The sequence below is a fragment of the Triplophysa rosa genome, linkage group LG12, assembly GCF_024868665.1.
Source record: "Triplophysa rosa linkage group LG12, Trosa_1v2, whole genome shotgun sequence".
In the NCBI taxonomy this organism is placed as follows: Eukaryota; Metazoa; Chordata; class Actinopteri; order Cypriniformes; family Nemacheilidae; genus Triplophysa; species Triplophysa rosa.
The window spans coordinates 23,839,866-23,857,868 of NC_079901.1; the positions used below are offsets into that span (position 1 = coordinate 23,839,866).

At 38.9% G+C, this 18,003-nt stretch overlaps 1 protein-coding gene across 2 annotated transcripts in view; it reads left to right on the forward strand.

Moving 5' to 3' along the window:
- The window catches only part of fam168a (family with sequence similarity 168 member A), a 49,951-nt gene extending 36,217 nt beyond the window's left edge, over window positions 1–13,734 (forward strand). The window contains exons 2-8 of one of the 2 annotated variants that reach the window (XM_057347497.1): window positions 249–340; window positions 2,020–2,100; window positions 4,871–4,996; window positions 9,098–9,240; window positions 9,349–9,523; window positions 9,605–9,735; window positions 9,860–13,734. In XM_057347497.1, coding sequence (XP_057203480.1) covers window positions 271–340; window positions 2,020–2,100; window positions 4,871–4,996; window positions 9,098–9,240; window positions 9,349–9,523; window positions 9,605–9,717 — 708 coding nt within the window. In that variant the 5' untranslated portion in view covers window positions 249–270 and the 3' untranslated portion in view covers window positions 9,718–9,735; window positions 9,860–13,734. The remainder of the gene's footprint in view (window positions 1–248; window positions 341–2,019; window positions 2,101–4,870; window positions 4,997–9,097; window positions 9,241–9,348; window positions 9,524–9,604; window positions 9,736–9,859) is intronic. The other variant, XM_057347498.1, reaches the window with a different exon arrangement.
- Window positions 13,735–18,003: the final 4,269 nt, after the last annotated feature.

Sequence of the window (18,003 nt, forward strand, 5' to 3'; positions counted from 1 at the left end):
CTCTCTCTCTCTCTCTCTCACTCACTCACTCACTCACTCACTCACTCTCTCTCTCTCACTCTCTCTCTCACCCTCTCTCACTCTCTCTCTCTTCTCTCTCTCTCTCTCACTCACTCACTCACTCTCACCCTCTCACTCTCTCTCACTCACTCTCTCTCTCACCCTCTCACTCTCTCTCACTCACTCTCTCTCTCACCCTCTCTCTCTCTCTCACTCACTCTCTCTCTCACTCTCTCTCTCTCTCGCAGTAAAAACAGGCTGTCTTCCAACATGAACCCGGTGTACAGTCCAGTGCAACCGGGAACCCCGTACGGAAACCCGAAGAATATGGCATACACGGGTATGTGTTTACAAATTATTCTGGCAAGTCTTTACACAGTAAACGTATATTCTGCCTCATTTATTTCATGTTGTGTGTAAATGTTCATTATTTCAGATGTCTTGCATCTGTGTGTTGTTATCCATGTTTGTGTGTGTCAGTCCTAGCAGGTGTTTGTCTGCTGTCATGGCAACCGTGAGCTCGTATTCAATGTGGGATTCTCTGTCAATATAGTGTGTTTACACAGCAACTCTCTGTCTCTTTCATTCTTGTTTCTCTCATCTCATTGCCCAGATTTTATTGCTCAGTGGTTTCTCTTTCGTAGTTCAGAGGATGTAATGGTGCTCGTGGTTGATTTAGTTTTGACATCTTTTAGGTGACTATAAAAACAGACCAATAAGAAAACAGTATAGATCTTAATATGCGTATTATGTGACTAGCATAGTTTAGATTATGTCAAGTGTTTGACGTTATATAGCGGATTTTATTGTTTTGCCAAATCTGACAAATTGTCACAATTCTGAAAAGCTGGAGATGTGAGATGTTTCTTGATGGAAAAATCCAGTGCGTCGGAAGATGAGAGCTGGTTTTTAGCTGCTGGTGCGAGATGGTGGTTCATCACCATTTAGACCAAATATATAAGCTAGATTTTCCAACAGTGCTCTCAATGGGATCTCATTGATGTCTAGGAGAAGCAGCCGATAGAAAAGATCTCTTTTTCTATGTGTGGGGATCATCAAAGTTCACAGACCTGATATTTACTAATGGAGAAAACAGCACGTCGTTTCTTAACAACATTCTGACATCCAGAAATAGAGACAGTGTGAGAGGATGATGGTTCGTAACACATAAACACAGGAAACAGTTTAATGGATATATTCTTTTTTTAAGAAGTGTTGAGGGTCAGCGCACATGCAGGTGGAACGAGCGTCTTTTAAGACTTTGTGAGGACAGATGAACGGATGGATGAGTTTTCAGGTCGTTGCACTGAGAGATGCTGAGATGGAGGAGGGATACAGATGATGAGTGTACTGAAAGAATGCTGCTCTCTTTACAGACCCCTAGTGGTTCATGATATATTTGCAGGTGGTCCAGAAATGCACACACAGTCATTTGAAAAAGAGTGGATTCTATTTAATATAATGATAACATTTATTTCATTTTGACCGATGAGTTAAAAAACAAGAGTGTCCCATATTAGTAATAATATTGTTCTGCCGTTTATGAGGGCAATTTTTAGACATTTGTTAAAAATCTCATAAATGGTTTGGTGGAACTCCAGTGTGTTTTACATTTGTTTGCTTGTTATTTTTACTATCTCAACAATTGATATCTTATGAAGATGTGGTCGTATAAGTCAGGTTGTATTCGATTCTCATTGTTCACGTACAGTTGCACAAAAGTAATTTATCAAGCAACGTGCGTGAGTAGATGACAAAATGTGTTAAAACACACCGTCAGGCAGAAAAATGAACAAGCTTCAGTCGGTCCGGCTGTGATCAGAGGTGTTGTTTAAATGCATTGAGCTGTGTGGACTGTTGCTGATCTGTCCCTTCCCATGATGCCCTGCACGTCTGACAACTCGTGCATTTCCCTGGAGCGCATCCAGACCGGCTCGACTCGGCCGATGACATGAGCATCTTTTTTGTAAACATATTGAAAATGCAGTGTTGCTAAACTCATTTATGTCATGTTTTCAGGTTATCCTGGAGGTTATCCGACGACCGCTCCAGCCTACACAGCCAACCTGTATCAGACGGGCAACCCGGGATACCCGCAAGGTGTGTACACGTGCTTTCTGAACCCCTATCTCCTTTGCATCTAATCGTTTAAATATGTATATTATATTGCATTTATTTTTACAGCAGGTAAGTTTGTGGTCCACTCACAGTAAGCACGCATGTGAACACATGATAGAAACATGATAGCTAGTCATGTTTCTATCATTCAGGTGCAGTTGTTAGCTTCTTCATATATACAGTATAAGATCTGCACAATCTGCTTGGCCTGTATTGAACAATTAAACGATTTAAAGAAACCGTTCTGTCTTCATTTAATCACCCTCAAGTTGTTCCAAATCTAAATTTCTTTGTTCTGATGAACGCAGAGAAAGATATTTGGAAGATTGCTTGTAACCAAACAGTTCATTGACTACCATAGTAGGTAAAATTGCAGAAGAAGATATTTTGAAGAATGTAGGACAGCAAACAGTTCTGGGGCACCATTGATTACCATTGTCATTTCCAATTCTTACTATGGTAGTCAATGGGGTCCAACAACTGTTTGGTTACAAGCATTCTTCCAAATATCTTTCTCCTTGTTAATCTGAACAAAGAAATGCACACAGATTTGGAACAACTCGAGGGTGAGTAAATAAAGACACAATTGACATTTTCGGGTGAAAAATACCTTGTGTTGTGCATGTGTGGCGACTAGTTTTGTTTGTTGAAATGATCACACATGTAAACCATAGAAGCTCTTATAATGCAGTGAAGTGTGGTCGATGATGACGTTTAGAAGCTGTGTTCAGGTGTATTTCTGTGTAATATAGAGGAACGCTTGGAGTCATTTGAAGGTTCCCGCTTGTTCGGTGTTAAAAGGGTGTTCTTTTACTCAACTTTATGTGAACGTGTTTTACAGAAACTGAAATTTGTTTGCGCTGTCTCTTTATGGATCTCATTGTCATCTTCGGCCCTGAACAGATGGTTGCATAGTTTCATCTTGTCCGTGCTTGGATGTTATCTTTAAAATGGATTTATTTGCTGTTAAGGCCTTCTAGCTTGAATGGGGTTTGTGTTTTGCCTTGACAAAGAGTTTCAGTCTGTGCCATATTTTTTTAAGATGGGTTTGGATGATGGCTTGTCTGGACATGATCTCTATCAGTCAGCACTTTGGCCAGTAGGTTTGGCCGCCAGGAACACGATGTAATCATTTCTCAGTTGGCTTGTGTTGCTTTTCAAAACAGACCTCGTGCTTTTTAAGTACGTTCCTTAAAACGTGCTGAAGAATCTCTTCTTATTCTTTATAGTAAAAATGCATCTCAAAAGCTATCTGACCATTCTTCTTTTAGCAGTATCGGCAGAATCATGTGCACGTATATTACACCATTGAGTGTGCACGCAAACTGCACTGTTGTCACATGCGATGTGTTTTTGCAGCACTCTGTGTTTTTATTGTGTACACCATGGTGTGAATCCAGCCGTTGTCTTTGTTTGTTGCTCTTGTGTTGGGGAATCTCTCATCCGCCTCCTGCTGGCTGTAATGTGACATTGCACCAGCACTCTTACTCTTTGTTCGTTTGTGAAATGGCTGAAGTATTTACAGTAGAGTTACTATACTATAATCTTACTGGAATCTGTTTTGATGAATGTATAGAATAAAAGCCACAGCCTCGGATATTTTCATTTCGTTGTTAAATTAGCAGGTCAGAGCGAATGGAGAACATTTACACATAATTTGGCTTTATACTTATTTGGTGCATCAGATATGGTTTATCTCACAAACCCCTCTGGTTCAGTTTCAGCCTGACACGCGTTTTAGGCGACTAAAGAAATTCTATTGAACTTCACAGCCGTGGAAAAAAATTAAGAGAATCAGCATTTCTAGATGTATTGTGGCCATTTCAGTCCAGCGTCTGTTGAATTTCAACAAAACCAAACCTCAGGAGCGTTTGTCCAACAGCAATGTGAAGACTGACAGCATGACAAGACGCATGAAAACTTTGATAAAAATACATTTTTGTTTTTCCTTAATACGTGTAGAAATATGACTGTTGTATCGCTTAAAAGTGAATCTGAACTTGTTTTGTTTGCTGTATGTGAGGTCTGGAAAAGCACAGAGCATCTTTTCCTGTTTCTCCAGTTTTCATTTTCTGAAATAAATGCAAATAGAAACGATATTTTGATTTCAAATTGGGATAAACAAAAACGATCATTTTACCTTAATACATACCTAGATAAATACACGGTACATTTTAAAATCATAAAAACGGTCTCTGAAATGGTCTCCGCGGCTGTATTTCTGTAGTGCTTTTTACAATTTGCATGGTTGAAAAGCATCTTGACAGAAAATAAATGTTAGAGCAGACGGCACAGAAAGCAGGATTGTACAATTATAAAATATATAGAATACATGGCGTCATTGCAATTTTGTACATTAATGATGCTAACCCTCTAAGAAATTGTCTGTAGGCGGACATTTGTTTTCGTAGTGCGATATGACGATCAGATTTAAGACGTTTTATTGCTTTACAAGATATAACATTCAACATATTAAATGAGTTCAATGAAAACAGCATGTTATACATTTATTCTATATAAACCTGTTTCCTTTAATGACACCTGGGTTGTGGTTTTGACACCCCTGATCTATTGAAAGTTTTTCTATACATAGGGGATGTGTTCGTGTGTTCACTAGGAAGGTATTGCGAGTGATTTTAGGGCTGTGGATCGCGTGCGCTGGGTTCTCGGGCGGTTCCGGAGATTGATGTGGGGAGGCAGAGCTGAAGTATGTGTGTAACCCTTCTTGTGTTGTTGTGTTTGTTTGGGACAGTTCTGCTGGTGAAGCAGGCCTGGCCCCAGACGGCATCGGCCCCGGGGCCCGCAGAAAGCTCCTATGACCTGGCTGTGGACGCTGGCTCAGAGAGCAGGCAGTACCAGGCATCATCTACTGCATTCAGTAAATATGATTACTATACTCTACTGTAACTGCTGTGTGTTCACCTGATGCGCTATACAACACACAACACACATCAACACCGACTGAAAGACACTCGCGCTCCGTCCATATTGCACAGCTCTGCAAGGAAATCTCTGTTCCAAAACCAAGTTTAGCATTATTGCGCATGTGGTCCGGGTTTGTTGCAGTGCATTCTGGGATTGCCTTCTTTTTCGCTGACTCCCCGTGAAAGCCTTTATGTCGTGAGTGTGCCTTAAAATGGGTTTTGGAGTTTGGAACCGAGCGCTTATCTCACATTGCATACTGGAATCTGAAATTAGATGTTTTCTGTCCATGGCCAACTAAATTAAGCGTGGTTTTACTATAGTAAAAGTACAGCAACCATGTTTTTACCATGGTTAAACTGTGGTTGTTGTGATGAGATTGTAGTAAATGTGTGGTTACTCGTTGTTTCGCTACAAATAAAAACAAGACTTGTAGTTACTATAGTTCAAGTATGTTGAGGTGTGGTAAGGTTTTGGGTGGAGCGGTAGTGTACTGTAAAAGAGCCGTGGTGGTGTTTTATACAGGAATGCTTTCGTTAGATTAGTGCCATTGAAATTGGTGGTTTGTTTTGCATCTAGCAACTGATCTTCAGGGTGTAGAAATTTTATCGGCGTGTTTAAATTGTATACAGTGCAGTATGTTCTTATCTCCCTCAAAACTCTCAGCTCAAGCCAAATTCCTGCGTGTCTTTAACTGCATGTCGTGAGCAATACTCCAATAAACCAAGGGCCAATAAAAAGGCCTGACAGATGGTGTGTGGTGGAGAGAGAGAGAGAGAGAGCGTGCTTGTGTTTGATGTATGATATTCTGAATGGGTGTGTGTGTGTTTGTATTTCATATCTGCTTTGGATCATAACTGGTGTTTTTTTCCGTCACTCTTATGTGGAATTGAGTTTAATTACAGACTGCTTAAAATCGGTGGGTGTTTTGCCATTGCTCACCAGAAGGTGGCGACACTCAGCACACAGACCTGTGTGAATGATTGTTTTTAAATATGACGTAAGCGCTGGAATCAGAATGATTTTGTTGTGGTTTCAGGTGCTCTACTACGGTGGCCGCTAGGTGTCACCGCGCTGCAATGGAAAAAAACACGTGCAAGTAAAAAAAGAACAAAAAATTCAGAAAGCATCTTCATTAGTTTGGCGAGACATGCCCTGCAATTCTCGCAACACAAACAAACACAGAAACGCGCTGCAAATTCTCGCAACACAAAATACAGAATAGCGCTGCAAGTGGCACAGACGACAACGGAAGTGTTTCCCGGGGAATCCAAAACTGATGCACCATGGCTAAGACGCACGTCATTTCACTGACTGTGGACTGCATAGTAGACTTCACAGGGTGTTCTGCCATCTTAAGTGGGATTCCAATCCGAAGTGAGCAAACATGTTCCGTTCGAAGGGCACTGTGAACGGTGTAGGGAATAAGGGAACATTGACATCACTTCGCTGGAAGTGGAGAGGGAAAACCACCTAACTGCGCCGCATCACAAGTGAGAAAAACATATGCGTTTTGTACGTAGTGAAAGTTTATTTCATTATTTTAAATGATCTTTAATCCTATGATTTGTTTCACATAAATCTGTTATTTTACTTTTTGCAGCATTGTTATTATATCACATTCAAGATGATGAAATATTTGTATTTCTAGTTTATTATGCAAATAAAAGACTTTACACATGCGTGTGAATATTCATTTATTTAGCTATCATCATACAAACTAATGTTAAAGTTGTAAGAGTCAGACATTCTTTTTTATTATTTTAGAAATGTACTGTACCTGTATATGGCTGCACATATGGGAATAAAAGCGCAGGAGATGAAACCCACACAATACATCTTCACATTGCTAGAACTTCACATATGTTAATAGTCAAAGCTGCAGCAGTCAAATAAATACAAGCATAAAGAAAAGTTATAATTATATTGATTATATATATATATATATATATACAGTATATATATATATATATACAGTATATGCGTGTTACCTGTATATTATAGGGGTGTTCACGGCTATTCCAATATTCAATCTGCAATAATTATTTGACAATTTAAAAACGCTATTACTTCAGCGTTTACTTCAGGAGACACTAATGCTCTTTCTTATTTAACACTTCTTCGCTTCATCTTGAATTCATTTATAATACACATTTAAAAAAATATTTGTAGCTATGTTCCTGTCTTTGTTCACTCAGATCACAAGTTAATTTAAATATTTTAAATTTACACAGCCTGGATCGCGTTATGCTCTGCTCACATCAAAATGATAAAAAAAAAAAAGAGTAAACTGGTGAGCCACAGAATTCACTAAGATAATACATTCGGTATAAAAATATCAACATAATATTAAATAATTAAATAAGTTATTATTATAACTTAAGAGCGGTTGTTCTTTGTAAATTCATGTTCGTTTGTTAAAGATACATCAATTTAATGCTAATTTAAGCTTAAAAAAATTAGAAATGTACATTTCACAGCAACAAAATAATATTTTCCTCCTAAGAACTTTGATGGGCTTACTTGTCGCCTTCAAGTTATAGCCTGTAAATAAATTTCTAGTTGAAGTTTCACAGATGTTTTTTCGTATTAAAACGCACTGTAGTTCCTTTTACCTTAGTTGATTTTATTTATTTATACAATGTAGAGATAAATAAGACAGACACTGACAATGAAATGACAAAGAGAACAACATTTATATGCGGCAGTGATCAGTAGAATTACTAAATATCTTCCTCAGATGACGGTCACATAATAAACGGGAAAACAGGCAAATGGCTCCGTCTTTCTTGCGGGGCATTTTTAGGATCTTAACCCATACAGTCGGCAAGGAGGAATCAAGCCTGTTTTATTTTATTTTAGTTATTATCAACATTCTAAATGATAAAGAGATATTCCCGGCTATTGTTACCGGGCAAACGAAGAACAGCGCGTCGTCTTTGCTGTTAGCCTTTAATCTACTGTAACCGACTGAGGAACAGACTTTACAGAGTATAATAGGCCTTTATGCTTATTTTCTTATCAAGAACATGTAAACAAAATACACAAGATAACCTGATACCACAGACTGTCAATATACATTCTGTTTTGTACGTTTTTGTACGGTCTGTTTTATGCGTTTGGTCCGCATTTCCAAAGTTGCCAAAATCTTTTCCACTTCAAAAAAATAAATATACAGGATAAAATATTAGTGCGTTATGAATAGGCTATTTAATTATAACTTTTAAGCTTGATGTGAAATTGCGACTAAATAAAAACGCCATTTGACGTCTTTATTAACTTAATTGAAATAATCGAATATTCGAATATGATTTTATTGAAAAAATTATATATTTTTTTAATTTAAAAGTAAAACACATTATAATATTTATTTATGTTATATCATAATCTGCGCAACCCTGCCGTTGCCTTTCTATGATGACGTTGCAGGGCATTCCTGCAAGCGATTATTGTCAGCGAAGTCAACTTCCAAGCAGCCTGTGTCCATATTCTATACTTTTTGTTGTTGATCATTTGCTTGTTTATTTTAACATACGTTTCCATAGCCCTTTGGATATTATTAGCCGGTCGATTTGAACAATTAAACGTTTAAAAGTTTCATATTGTTTAATCAATTATTAAGTACATTTAACGTGATCAGCAACAAATAAATTGAACCCAATATAAGTTCTTTGTTGATAACTCCACCTACGAATATGGCCACAGTGAAATGAGGCGCGTCCCAGCCATGGTGCATCAGTTTTTCGAGTCCCCCTAAAACACTTACGTTGTCGTTTGTGCCACTTGCAGCGCGTTTCTGTATTTGTTTGTGTTGCGAGAATCGCAGGGCATGTGTTGCCAAACAAATGAAGATGCTTTCTAAATTTACTGGTGTTTTTTCTATTTGCACGTGTTTTCTTCCATGGCAGCGCGGTGACACCTAGCGGCCACCGTACTCTACAGTACAGTATATACATAAATACACAGTAACAGAAAAATTGAGATACGAAAAAAAATACTAATTTAGAGAACTTTTTGTACCTAATGCCTTCCCTCTCTCTCTTTCTGTTTCTCTCAGGATATACTGCAGGAACGCCTTATAAAGTGCCCCCTACTCAGACCAATGGAGCCCCCCCTCCCTACTCCCCGTCCCCTAACCCTTACCAAACGGCTATGTACCCCATTAGAAGTGCCTACCCCCAGCAGAACCTCTATGCTCAGGTAAGAAGACTCTGTCCTAACTCCAACAAGCAAAATCAACACCGGTGACTTTCCTCATTCACACTTCTGGCCTTTATGTGCACAATTCGTGTCGTGTCTTCTCTTTAGGGTGCTTACTACACACAGCCGGTGTATGCGGCCCAGCCTCATGTCATCCACCACACCACCGTGGTCCAGCCCAACAGCATCCCCTCCGCCATCTACCAGGCTCCCGTACCCAATCAGCGCTCAAACGGGATGGCCATGGGCATGGTGGCTGGGACGACGATGGCCATGTCCGCTGGTATGTGCAGAAACTGTTTGTGTCTAAAAAAATGTCCAAACGAAAGAAAGCGTATTTTAAAATGAATTTTCTTCGATTCAGGGACCTTGCTGACCACCCCTCAGCACACTCAAATCGGAGCACACCCCGTCACCGTGCCAACGTACCGACCCCAAGGGACACCCGGGTACAGCTATGTGCCACCTCACTGGTAGAGCCCACCTGCCAATCATGTGAGTCCCCTCCCACGTGACACTTCTGCTCCACCCACCCAGTTTAAAGTCACTGAATTCTCATCTCTCTCTCTCTCTCTCTCTCTCTCTCTCTCTCTCTCTCTCTCTCTCTCTCTCATGGCAGATCTGGAGTCAAACATTGTATGCAACTACTAAAGTCTTACATCGGCGCTCTGTGCTCAACAGTGAGGCGCCACGTCTGTTTGCAAGAACAAAAGAGAAAAAGTGCAAGGGTCACTTTATGCATTCTTATGTGTTTTTGTAAAAGCTGCTTTTTTATCTTTTATTTAAGTTCTTATTTTCTTGGGATGACGTTCTTGCATTAGGTTTTTTTTCCTCTTCATTTTCAGTGTTCCACAGTCACTTCTGTAAGAGCTCCAGAATGATTTCGACCAATCACGCCTCTTCGAGCGTTTCCTCTTTTTTGTGTTCTGTGTAACCGCCGGTGTGTAGGAATGTACCGACGCAATATCAGCACCACTCGGATCATTCACTCGATTATGCTGCCAAATTTGATAACCTTTAGATATTAGCGCAGGGTTGTTTTTTCGTTTTTGTTTATTTACAGCGACCTTTGGTTTCGGCCTTCCCCGTTCCCTTCACGGAACGTCCTTTTGATTTTCTAAGGACATTTAATTTGGTCAGATTTCCCTGATTTTGGTCATTGAAAACAAGGGTGTCTTCCAGCTTGTAGCTGTTCCTGTAGATTTGTAAGGAATTATATCATTAGTAGGCCTGTGCAAACGTGGTTTAACCTTCATTAGGATATCGAGTGCATACAGTAATCTTAGTTATTCACTAAATAGAGAACGTTTGAGTGAGCCGGTTACTTTCTTAGCTTATGTGTCCGGATAGCGTAAGCTTCTGAACTATAACGTGTATATTCGATCTATATAAATGTGCGCACGGGTGCTCTCGCAGGGAAAGCGGCGTCACGGGGGAATATTGAGGGGGGGAAATGTATCGGTGGCACTTAGCTGGAGCCTCCGGGTGCGATGCCATCACGGTGGCATCGAAACTGATCGACGTGTGCCAACTTTGAGGCCGGATAGGATGGACACTACTCTTGACTTGACCGTAAGGATTGCATCCAGGATTCAAAGGGATTTTAACGCGACGTAGATGGCACTAAAAGCAACAAAAAAATAAGAGGAGCGGTTAAAAAAAACACGAACCTGCTCTGGGTCTAGGGTGGGTGGAATCTAACCCCTCTGTGAATTCTTGGGTCTGTACGCCTTTAGTTGCGCAGATTTTAAGCGTAGAAGCGCGGTTGATCAATGCAATAATGAGAACGGCCTGCTCGAGCGGCTTTTTAAATTGTAATTTACAGCATTTTAGAGCGAGAACAGAGAGAATTTTGAGTTCCTATCCGAGGCCTCGCCTGTATCCATGAATCGTGTATTCAGAAGTGACATGTCAAGTATTCTATGAGATGTTATACTGATGCATTGCACATTGACAAATAGACGTAACTTAATAACCAATTATACGGTACACTCTCATATTTAATGATGTAATTAAGAAAAACAAGCATTTACTCTAGAAACCATTAGTCTTGGTATGTCTCTGGAAGTAATCTTATCGTCAGTACAAAGAAAAAACAGTATCACTCTTTCGTTGTCGTTTTCGTTGGCTAATGAACCACTATTTCGATATAGTAAAGCGCAAGGGGGGGAGAAGCGATCCTCTGGTCTTATGTGAAAGTAATGAAGTCTAGTAATGCATGTGTCATGCGTTTGAATGCAGTATCGTGTCATGGGATGGAAACTGTGCCCTCGCTAAGCATGGTTGCATCATGTCCAATCGCAGCTTACGGATTGCTTCGAATAATACGTGAATCACACATTCCCTTCGATGTTTCCTTGTAGGTAAAAGCCCGAATACGTCAAGGTCACGTTTGAGCCCAAAATCAAAAGAAGAGCTCATTTCCAACTTTACATTTTTATTACATCGATGCAGCTGGATGTTTTACTTTATAGACGTCATTCTTTACTTCATTACAGTAAACAAATACTGTATTGTAATTCTTTTGTAAGTCGATAAATAGTACCATGAAGTAAAAATACATATTATAATATTTTAATCATTCTTGCGTTACAGTAATGAGAATTGGGGGAGAATTCTCATTACTGGTTTTAAAACGAAACCTTTTACGCAAAATCTAAATTTTTCTTCCTGTTGATTTGGGGGTAAAATGTGACTTTGGTGTGGTCTTGAAATGTTTTGTGAGATTCATAGCAGAATATTGCTGTAACTTTACCACATTAGGAACTTTTAATCATTTATTGGCCTTTAAAAATGATGAATATTTTTGGCCTGCGCTAGTTGGATAAAACGCCAGGTTTTTGTTTCACAAAGTTCCAAATTGATTGGTTGATAAAAGGATTAAAATCCTAAAATTATTTGACCAGACTCTTTCCCTTTAGTCTTTAAACAGTATTACAGCAAGCAGTAAGATGCATTTTCTAGGGGTTTTTTTGGGGCAACATCGTGACCGATGGATGCAACTGATCACGATAGCCGACATAAGTAAACATTCAGCGGTCCGAAACACAAACCTGAGACCTCTAAACTCAAAGCTTAGAGATATCACAGACGATTCGTTCAGGACGAAAGGATTTCACCATCCACTCTGTAATTTAGGCGCTTTTTACGTAAGTGTTATTTAAAGTTTTAATTAATGATTGATGTTAATTTTTTCTTAAAATAGGAGATCTTCATAGTTGATCTGGAGTGGAGTGAATTACGGTTCATGTGGTTGAGAGGCATTTCAGAGCACAAGTCTTCAAAGGGTTTCCTCTTCATTCATTTCCACATTCTGTCTTTCTCTTCCTCGTTCTGTTGAAATGGGATCGGCGGAGGTCAGCCGTCTGAGATTTAAGGTTTTCTTTGAACTTTGTCTGAAAATGAGTTTTGTCGCAGCTACTGGAATGCACAACGCAGGATCATCATCGCATACTTCAGTCAAGCTCATATCGTTCCAAAACTCTTTCTTTCTTCGAAGAGGGATATAAACGCCCGTCCTCTGTGGCCACGCAATAACGTGGCATTGGAAGTTGAAACGTCAGATTTGTGGCGTTGTGAGGGCAAGTAAATGATGACACGGCTGTTCTTTTTCCAATACCATGCTTATCAGTCATTATTTTTGTGGGGGGCTTTAGATGTTTGTCCTTGCTAAAATAGATTGATCTGTCTAATGTGAACCTGAGAGTTGCGATTCGCTCTGGCGTCGGCGTGAGCATTCGGTTTCTTGTCCTCCGATTGTTTTAGATCTCGTTGATTTTGTGAACCCATGCACTGTTCTGTTGTTTCATTTCAGGGCATCGATCAAACGATTGTTTACTAGCGCCCGTGACGCATGCAGCGGGTTATTCTTTGAGACACCTATGTACCAGGACCCCCTTGAACACGAGATGGTGCATCTCAAGGGGTTTATCCAATTAATACATTTCATCTTTAGCTCCGGCGATCTCAGTCACGTCACCAGTATGTCGAGATATTTCCACATTCATTGAGGCACTGGTTTCTCTTGCTAAAACGCCCCCATCATTGTCCATGATAGAAGAACACTGTTGTTTAGGGTGACTTTGTTTTACGTTTCACCCGTGCAAGACTTGTTGTTTGCATTCTAAATGTAAAGCAAAAAGGGGAAAGTCTTCCAGAATTGATCTCCCTTCAGTGAGAGTGAAAGACGTCTCGGCCCACACGACGTGTCAGGCACCACATCACGGTTCTGGCACCGGTGAGATCTCATGCGGGTCAGAGCGCCAGCGCGGTCCAGGCCGTGTCTTTCATTCATTTGAGCAAGGAGACCCACATTAGACTTGTGAAATGAAGTGTAATTCTGTTTTTATTATAATGGGTTTTTTATTGTTTTGTTTTTGTTTTGGAAGATCAGTTAGTGATCTCTGTGACATAATTAAGCCAAGTTTGTAATTGTATAATATTTACTGTAAGATGTAGAACATTCAATAACTATTAAAATCTTTCCAAAAATGTTGTTCGTCTTTGACACGTCATGTTACGTACAGTGATGAAGATTTCTGCCAGGTCGGTTAAATTGGAAATGGAGTATGAAATAAATGTTTCATTTCATTGCATTACACTGTCAGCTCAGACAAGTTCGTTTGGCTTTAAGGGATAGTTAAGATACACAATTGACGTCACTTATTCACTGTCATGTTGTTAAGAAAACTGGATTACTTTTACTTAAGTGGAACACAGTCGAAGATATTCTGAGAAACGTCTCAAATAATGGAAGTCAATGGGGCCGATGTTGTTTGGCTACCAACGTTCTTCAAAATATATTTTATGTATGTTTATGTATATATGTTTAGAATGACATGAAGGGGAGTAAATAATATATTTTATTATTTATAATTTGGGGTGAACTATATCCCCTTAATGCACCGTAAACGGTCACCGTAAAAAAAATCATGATGTTAACATTTACGCATGCTGGGTAAAACAAGTGAATCAACAAGACTCAAATTATTCAATGATTCAAAGTTTCAAAACGCACGACAATGGATGAAATATTTCGGGATGCTCCACCCAAAAGGTTTGGAACAACTTGAGGGTGAGTAAATGATGACAGGATTTTCAAGTATCCCCTTAAATCTTATGTTTTGGGCTAATACACTGTCCGCGTTAACAGGGTTGAATCTATTTTACACCGTTATAGTGTTGGTGTGAAAACACTGCTGAATTTCAGTGGGGAAAGATGGCTTTGTTCACAGTTGGCAAGCCAAATCTCCAGACCAGATTATTTTATCACATGAGCAGAGACGAGGCCTTAAACAAAGAAATGCTATTGCAAAACTATTGCTTGGCTGTCATATAAAAACTATTTGACTGCAGTATTGCAGAGACACAGACTCGTATTAAATGTACATGCACTTGACAGAGTAGCATCATATAGTTGAGTTGTTCAGAAGCATGGATGTTCACACTGACAGACGTCAGCAGGTTTGTCTTTCCTGAGTTGTGAAATGCTTCTTGTGACTTACACTGTTTCTTACTTCCCCAAAAGAGAACAAGGTTCACTGATAGTCTTAACACAAAGCATGATTTAAAAAAAACAAGAGGAACTTCTTAGTAAAAATGCAACTTTCATTTGTGATACTTTGGTTTGTTCGTTGTGCAATATATTTTCACTATTAAATCTACCCCAAAAGCTACATTAGTGCTCATTGTATTCCCAAACAGTATAATCTGCTCATCAAAAATAAGCAAACTGTACTCAAAACTGTGAAAAGGTTCATTTATCTTACAACTTTTAAGTGTGTTTAACTATTTTGATATTTTGAGTTCCAGGGACACAAAAATAATAAGTCACTTAACTCAAAAGTTTTAATTATATCTTCCAATGACGTCAGAACGATTCCCAGCATGCTTTGTGTGGACTGGATAATGGACGTAAATCTTGAAATAAAGTGTTATTTTATGCATTTATATCAAAATTACAATGGGAGGAGGCTTTAGTATTCTGTTCTATTCTGTTATTTAAAGAGTTTTGTGACATTAGTCATTTTAATGAGGTCACCATTGTGCAGACGAGAGCATTTGCTTAGGAGGAAAACAGACTCATGTCAAATTTTATCTAAAGGCATTCCGTTGGTAATGCTACAGCTGTAATTGGCTGTTGTTCCTTCATGACAACATTGATAAGTGAAACTCAAGTAGCCTACATGAAAAATGAAGTTTATTCAAAATGAATTATTTTGAGTTTACTATACTTATGTGTTTAGTGTTCTTTACTCAAAAGAATTGAGTTATCAAAGTTTTGTGGTAATAAGTTCCACAAATGTTTTGAGTTGTCTTAACTTATCGGGGTTTACAGTGTGCTCATTTCTGAGTGTTTTTAGGTGGGAGGTAATGGAGAATGAGTCCTGTGTCCGTTTCCTGCCATAATAAACCAGAACTACCAGCTGCAGGCCCACAATTCAATTTACTCCATTCATTAGCATTAATTTATGTGCAGAATCTTACAAGGTCTCTATCAATTGGATTAAGATGGGAAAAACATCCAGCACAAGGACAGATATAATCTTGACCAGTTAACTTATAAAACATATATCAGCCATGCCTCTGCACATTTATTTACTTTTATACTTATTTTAGTATTTCTGGGGAGAATTACATGAAGAACAAATATGTCAAGTGTGTGGTCAGTCATGAGCCGTATCACAGCTGTTTTGGGAGTGTAACATTACATCGGGGGCCATCCCGGGGTCATAGCGATCAGTTTGCATTCAAGAATCCTGTGGTCCTATTGGTCAACTCAAGGGCTTGTAGTTGTCAACTTGTGCTATATTTGCCAAAAGGCATCCAAGTGCTCTTCTTTTAACCTGAGGTTTTGTTGGACCCTAAGACCCCAGGACACTGACCCCTCTTGGCGCTGGTTCATAGTCATGTCATAGATTGAACACCCATGTGCTGCAGAAGGAAAGTCTGTCAGATCTAAACCTGGCACTGGATTACGTCTGTCAAGAAGAACCTGAACCTCTGCATCTAACTCAACCTGGCTGGAAAATGATCAGCTGGTACACGTGTCCTGACCTGTTGAGCTGTGGTGTGTGGGGGGAATTTTTTCCCAATAACAGCCCCCCTGCCAGATGTTACCGAACAGCCAAAAATCAAATAAAGGAAAACGAGCCCGGAACAACACTGTTCTAAACAGGCAAAATCTTTCAAGTCATGAATGTAATACTCTTTGTCTAGACAAATAAAGCAGTGAGTTTTGGACCAATCTGTCCACTTTATAACATTATATGTGCATGTCTAGCAATTGTTTTAATATTTTTTTGACTGGTGACAACATGGCAAACTTTAAAACTGATGTTGGATACCAGCAGCTCCATTTTTATCATCAACCCGAATTACTTAAGATAAAAGCGTCTGCGTTTTACTCGCATTTACTTTAATAAGCAAATACAGTTGATTGTGTGTGCATGCGAAAAAATAATTCGATATGTACATTTCCTGACCTCAAATATTTTATGAATAAAATGTATTCAGGACAGGTATTTGTATATGTTATTTGTGTAAAACAAAATGTTCCAGCATGTGACATCTGCAATGATGCAATTGATGAATACGTCACTTGTTAGACATGCATTAAAAGAGTAAAATAACACTTGTTGTTTTTTATAGTCAAGACATGTTGACAAATCAAGAAACTAGAAACCCAACATGAACTTAATTTCTCTTTCAGGTATACTGTCACTGCTTGTGAAACGGTAGTTCAAAATGTTTGTTACAGGAAATTATTTGTTGCACTTCACAGAACGCCAGGCAAGTGGCCAAGATGAACAAAAGATGTGTCAAGTTTTCCATAATAGCATTCATTAGAAACAGAAACTGAATTTAAATGATCAATGATCAATCAACTGCATTATACTTTTACATTTTGGACTCATTTCAAGAAGACCTAGCCATGGTTCATGAATTCACAATTTCAGTTAAACTCAGCATCACTTGAAGCATTTGCTAAAAATAAATCTGACAGCACCTTGAGATATACTGGGAAAATATATTCATAAACAACAAGAACCTCTACAGTATCACAATGTTGCCAAATCTTAAGAAGTCTTAGTCATCCACTCAATGTATTCAACTTAAGATGTCAAAGTTGAAGTGTTACTGTATAAACAAAGATGTAAAAATAACTTTGATTTATCATGTTTTATTTCCGTGGCCACAAAATTAAGGAGAAAATAAATTTCTTTCTAACCCACAAAATTGTCTTTGTCATCTATTCATGAAAGTAAAATATCCACAGCTGCATTCATGTCAGAAAAATATATTTGATTAAACGGAGATTTATTAAGATCTTGTTGGTTTATTGACATGTCTGATTATTCACTGGAATTAAGGGTATTAGTCTTCCTCGGCTGTTCCCAGGCCTGGAGTGCTGTTTTAACTTGTTTTTCAGCGTTACAAACGAACTTAAATCTGTTTGCACTTGTAAAAGCTTTAAAGGTACGGAGCCCTTTTAGGGACATGGTGGTGGAAAAAATATGAGAGGGAAGAGAAAAATATTTTATAAAGCTTTTACGTTATCTCGCAAAACTTTTGCGTTCACCCGAAAATATTGCGTTCTCTTGCAAAACATTTGCGTAATCTCGCAAAACATTCAAACGTCCTGTTGTCCCGCTCCGTACATTAACAATGGAGCGGTTCATAGTAGATTCCCAATAACTCGTGAGCTAAACGTTGTTATAACACAAATAACACAATTCCTTAGACAAGGATCTACAACCTAGT